At 33.1% G+C, this 6,018-nt stretch overlaps 2 protein-coding genes across 4 annotated transcripts in view; one reads left to right on the top strand and one right to left on the bottom strand.

Annotated features, from left to right (window-relative positions):
* Positions 1 to 251: 251 nt before the first annotated feature.
* LOC126768428 (ruvB-like helicase 1) lies at positions 252 to 3,771 on the top strand. The gene is made up of 10 exons (XM_050486466.1): positions 252 to 521; positions 821 to 949; positions 1,136 to 1,310; positions 1,478 to 1,680; positions 1,787 to 1,955; positions 2,080 to 2,171; positions 2,258 to 2,364; positions 2,463 to 2,565; positions 2,690 to 2,781; positions 3,010 to 3,771. Exons 1-10 carry the CDS (start codon positions 381 to 383, stop codon positions 3,167 to 3,169), a joined length of 1,371 nt encoding a protein of 456 aa, XP_050342423.1. The 5' UTR covers positions 252 to 380; the 3' UTR covers positions 3,170 to 3,771.
* Positions 3,772 to 3,831: 60 nt separating this feature from the next.
* Positions 3,832 to 6,018, bottom strand: part of LOC126768426 (uncharacterized) — a 43,513-nt gene continuing 41,326 nt past the window's right edge. For all 3 annotated transcript variants that reach the window (XM_050486461.1, XM_050486463.1, XM_050486462.1), the window contains one exon: positions 3,832 to 5,970. In XM_050486461.1, the coding sequence (XP_050342418.1) occupies positions 4,774 to 5,970 (1,197 nt within the window). In that variant the 3' untranslated portion in view covers positions 3,832 to 4,773. The remainder of the gene's footprint in view (positions 5,971 to 6,018) is intronic.

Genomic DNA, 6,018 nt, shown 5'->3' with positions numbered 1-6,018 from the left:
TCATTTGTCATTTGTTAACAGCTTTCTGACAAAAAATCAGAGCTAAGAAAATTTAAGTTATTAAACTTATGAATATATATAATATTATATATTTGACCAGTTATGCGATCAATGCGATGCTGGTATTGTGTTATAAAAAATATATAGTAAATATTTACTGCTCTCACTTTCAGTTCAGTGAAATAAATTTTGTATCTGTATTCTATACCATTTTAAAATGAAATCGCACTGTGGATAGCCTGTGGATAGGATAAGCAAAAATTTTAAAAATCGTGTTTGTGAAGTTTTAGTGACGGCTACCAGCGACTGCGTTGTTGTTATTTGCTTTTCAATTGAATCTTATTAATTAAAGGAAAGGATTGAAATATTTGGATTTTAAAATGAAAATCGAGGAAGTCAAGAGTACTGCAAAAACACAGAGAATATCTGCACATAGCCATATAAAGGGCTTGGGATTAGATGAAAATGGTGTACCCATTCAGATGGCAGCCGGTCTCGTGGGCCAAGAATCTGCAAGAGAAGTGAGAAATCCTTAGCTTATAATAAATTTTAGCTTAATTATGACTAATATTTCAAATCAATATAGTAATAGCTACAGTAATTCTTAGTATACGGTATTGATCTAACATTAAGGTTAGTTTGCTTAGTAACCATGGTGTTTTTATCCATTTACATTTTTTTTTCAAAACAACATAATATAAATTGTTAATAGATCTTTGCAGTAGTATTGTTAACATTTGAAATTATTATATGACTAATTTAAAAACAATATGTTCTCTGTAATTATTTTTTAAAATGTTAAATCTCGTGTATTTTATAGGCTGCAGGCATTGTGGTTGACATGATTAGAAGCAAAAAGATGGCTGGTCGGGCTCTATTACTAGCAGGGCCACCAGGCACTGGTAAAACTGCTATAGCCCTGGCCATAGCGCAGGAACTTGGCAATAAGGTAACTATTAATGTAAATAAGTGTTATCTAATGAGTGTGTCTGTAAATTTCTCAATAATGAGAAATATTCATAGTTATGTTTCAGAGTTGCCTTGGAATATGTTAATCTGATATAATCTTATAGTTTTATATATCTATCCATTATTTTATAAGATTTTGTTTGATGTAAATTGATTTTCATTTTAGGTACCTTTCTGCCCTATGGTAGGTAGTGAAGTATACAGCACGGAAATCAAGAAAACTGAAGTGCTCATGGAAAACTTTCGTCGTGCAATTGGACTTCGTATAAGAGAGACAAAAGAGGTATATGAAGGAGAGGTAACTGAACTTACTCCTGTAGAAACAGAAAATCCAGCTGGTGGTAAGAACATTTTTAATACATGGTTATTCTATTGTTATAATTAAATCGGTCATACTAGCATTTCAACTGGCAATGATTTGCCTCTATAATTATGCAGCCATAAATTAAGATTATCATTTAACAATTATTAAATACATATAATGTATTTATAAAAATTCATATTCCAGGTTATGGTAAAACTGTTTCACATGTAATTATTGGACTTAAAACGGCAAAAGGTACAAAACAATTGAAGTTAGATCCTACTATTTATGAATCATTGCAAAAAGAAAAAGTTGACGTTGGAGATGTTATTTACATAGAAGCAAACTCTGGTGCTGTAAAGAGGCAAGGTAGAAGTGATACATTTGCAACCGAGTTTGATTTAGAGGTAATTTTCAATTTAAGTTTTGTCAAATAGCAATAATATATCTTGCCTTATGATTGATTATTACTATGCTGTGTAACTGATTTTAATATACGCTCATTTTTTTTAGGCTGAAGAATATGTACCATTGCCTAAGGGTGATGTACACAAAAAAAAAGAAGTTGTCCAAGATGTAACTCTTCATGATCTAGACTGTGCTAATGCCAGACCCCAAGGTGGACATGATATTATGTCAATGATGGGGCAACTGATGAAACCAAAGAAAACTGAAATTACTGGTTATTTTTTCTATTTTATTTATGACCTTTAATATTCTACCTCACCAATATAACAACCTTACTAAACATATTACAGGTTATTAATTTATAAGTTTTGGATTATAAAAATAATGTTTCCTTACAGACAAACTAAGAAAAGAAATTAACAAAGTAGTTAATAAGTACATTGATCAGGGAATAGCTGAATTAGTGCCGGGTGTTTTGTTCATTGATGAGGTATGTTTGTTTTTAAATATATAGTATATATTTTTATTGTTTCCCGTTATTTTATTTATATAAATAATTAATGATTACATTTTTAGGTTCATATGCTTGATATAGAAACATTTACGTATCTCCATCGTGCCTTAGAATCTGCGATAGCTCCTATTGTTATATTTGCAACAAACAGAGGACGCTGTCAAATAAGGTTTGTCATATTTAGAGACATTCATATATGTCATATGTATGTATACACATCGTAATATTTACATGAATTTCTAAGAAATAATTGTATGTATTTTTCAGAGGGACAGAAGATATTATCTCACCTCACGGCATCCCACTAGATCTGTTAGATAGGCTTTTGATAATTCGCACATTGCCTTATAACAAAGCTGAACTACTCCAGGTAACATAACTTTCATGAAAACAGCAACTAAAGCTAGTTTCCTAGTTTACAAACTTAATACTGGAATTTAGTATTGTATAATAAAATATATGTATTTTTCATGTTTGTTAATTAAAATTTTTAGATATTGAAATTAAGAGCATCAACGGAGGGCATATCTATAGACGAGGAAGCACTTACAGCATTATCAGAGGTTGGCGCTAACAGTACACTCAGGTACATATATACATATTTTTGAAAGTTTTAAACACTAACCAGACATTAAGTGAAAGGACGAGCTATTTTTGAAATATATTTCTTATTTTATGTTATTCATTGTTTTTAAATATTTGTTTTCATAAAAAAATAAAGCTCTCCTATATATAAGTTTATCCCTATCCAGTCTATTAGAAAAGCAAAGTACATTAGCAATTAGTTCTATATAATACTATGTGGTGTGGCCAGATACGCGGCGCAGTTGCTGACGCCGGCGGCGCTGGCAGCGCGGGCGGAGGGCGCGGCGCGCATCTCTCCGCAGCACGTGCGCGACGTGCACACGCTGTTCCTGGACGCCAAGTCGTCTGCGCGCATCCTCACTCAGCACTCCGATAAATACATGAAGTAGCACCACTCCCACCTCCATTTGTACGGGTTTTTTTAAAATTCTTCTGTGCAATTTTTCATCCAGTAGATTCAATGAAGAGATTGAGATAAATTAGGAGAATGATGTTTATTTTGAAGAACATGTTCTATTTTACTGTTATGTAACAGAAAATTCAGCCTGATACAGTTATTCCTATTATTGACAGGAATAATATTAAAATTAAAACATTAAGCAATAAATATTGTATAGACTTAATAGTTATAAAGATGCCGGCGGTTATTATAGTAACAATATGTTACAGATGTGCAACAAAATATAACTTTTGAATAAACTAGGTACAGCTTTATCGAATCTCTGGCTTTGTAATGATTTTTTGTCTCATTTTTTGTACAACTTAGTACTTTAAAAAACTTAAAGGTGTCAGTTCAATTTGTTATACATTTTTCTTCCTTGCCTTTGTAAAATGTGAGCAAGAAGCCTCGGTTTTCTTTAATTTTACCACTTTTTAGTTTAAAGTAGAATAAGTAGTTTTGTTTACTTAATGTCACACAATTGCAAAACGATTCCAGGAGAATGAAGTGTTTAAACACATAAAATGTTTAATAAATAAGATTTTATTAAAATAAATTGTTCTTATTCAAACTTAACACTATTTATAGTATGTATGTACACAACATTTATAAGTTATTCAAATACGACATAAAGCTGATTCAAACGTTACACAGTTTTGGTATATCATTTAAATAAAATAAAGTAAGTATATGAATGTGAATAAATTACATTTTTTTAAATAATAGATGCCAAATCGCGATTGTCCATTTCAATTTTTTTACTACTTGCTACAATACTTATGAATTATTATTTGATTATTTGAGTATAATGAATTCATAGAACAGCAATGAACTGGGTGAACAAATTCTTTCTTTTCTAGTTTTTTTTTTCAATTTGAGCTTAACTAGATTTTTAAAATCAAAAACAAAAGTATACGATTCAAGTCAAAGCAATTTTTATTGCCTTTATAACGTATATCGAATACTTATGTAAGTTCCATAAATTTGGATTTCTTGTACAAATAAATGAATACGTCAATTGATATAACATTTAACTATATAGAATATATTATTGCGCCAATGAATAAAATAAATGATTAACTCGTGTGCTTTTGTATTTAAAATTAGTTTTCCTATAAATATTATTAAGAACAACGCAGTATTGGATTTGACGGGTCATCGGGTGCTATTATTAATTTAAAAATAAAAACGATAATATTCTTTTTCACGTATGACTAATGGTTCAACCATTTGTTACTTATATACAAAAACATTAATTTATGATGATGAAAGACTTAAGTGGATGAAGGTGGTATGTCAAATTTTTAATATTAGTCAAATTTTAAACATCAAAGAACATGATGGTAAATGAATAAGTAATCAACATAATAACATAAAACTGATAATTGGAATCATCTTTTTATTTCATGTCACCTTCTTCCACTTATGTCTTCATAATGATTTATAAAATTTGTTTATTTATTTACCTTTTCTAATCCTTCATATTGGACTATACGCGTACACAAAAAGATATATTTACATTAAGTAGCATTAAATATCAACTCCTATCGATATTTACCTTAGTTTAGATTTTATATCTTCATCATGTTTATTAGAATATGGAACTGGAATGTAATGACTGTCAGATGATTTTGCGCTCGGAGTTGTGGAAGTTGCTTGTGATGGATTTTCAGTCGAAACTGGCGGCGTGAATGTGGGCAAGTCTACCCGTACCGCCTGGGGTTCCGCCGTGTGCCTGTACAGCGCCTCAAACTGCATCTCTTCAGGGAACGAATGCGATTTGATTTTTCTTTCGTCCCTGGCGTTACTTGGATATACTATTAATATCTTTTCGCCTTTGCTACGCAAGGCAATAGGTGGAAGTGCTGTACTAGTGGAAGCAGCTGGCCCTTCAACAACTTGTAACATTTCTACTGGAGCGGCACGCAACGCTGCAGTCGTTGTCGTTGTTGGTGTAGTAGTAGTAGTAGTGGTAGTGGTAGTAGTAGTAGATGATGTAGTCGTCGTAGAAATAACTACTGGTACATCGGGATCTTCTGGAGTTTCGAACTCGCGTTTTTCTCCCGGAGGACCCATTATCCGAAGAGACTCTATCTTCATTTCCAATGTTGGCATCGGAATGGGCACGGAGTTAGTTACGTTCACATCTTCGGTAGGAATGTATCTTGCGGTTGTCTTTGGAACTTCGCGTGATCCGAATAGAGGCAAACGAGGAGCGTAGGCTGAAACCAATGGTAAAAGTGTGTCTCGAGCGTAGCGCTCAGCTCTAGAGATGAAAGACGCGAGTCGTGCTGGCAGATATTGTACAGCAAAGCTAGTTGTTTCTTTTTCGGCTCGCTCGTCTGAAGACACATCACTTGTTGTTGTTGAGACGTCATAGTTTTTGGGTTTGCGAGATGGAGGCTGCGTAGTGCTTCGGGGTGGTTGAGTAGCACGAAGAATAGGCTCTGATATCTCGTGATTGTTGTCGGGCGAATCTGCTCTTTGCCTTGGCATTTTGCGAAGTCGAGGACGTAACACTGGTTCAGCAATCTCTATAAGTCCACTTGGTGCGGTTTTAGTATTTGTCATACCAAAAGCGCGTCCAGTGTCTCCAGTGTCCTCCCATTCGTAAGAGTCTACCAATACAAATGGCCTGTCTGGGTTGTCTTCAGGGAGTTCATTATCATGTGGGTCTTCTAAGGGTGTATTAGTTACATTTTCTACGACGGTCTCCGTTTCGCCGATTGTTTCATTCAATGGTTCTTTAGTCTAAAATTTAGAATATTTATTATTTTATTAAAATGAAAAGAAGGAGAT

The sequence above is a fragment of the Nymphalis io genome, chromosome 5 (assembly GCF_905147045.1).
Source record: "Nymphalis io chromosome 5, ilAglIoxx1.1, whole genome shotgun sequence".
Classification (NCBI taxonomy): domain Eukaryota; kingdom Metazoa; phylum Arthropoda; class Insecta; order Lepidoptera; family Nymphalidae; genus Nymphalis; species Nymphalis io.
The sequence above is the reverse complement of the archived record's forward strand: the minus strand, read 5'-3'. Positions and strand labels throughout refer to the sequence as shown.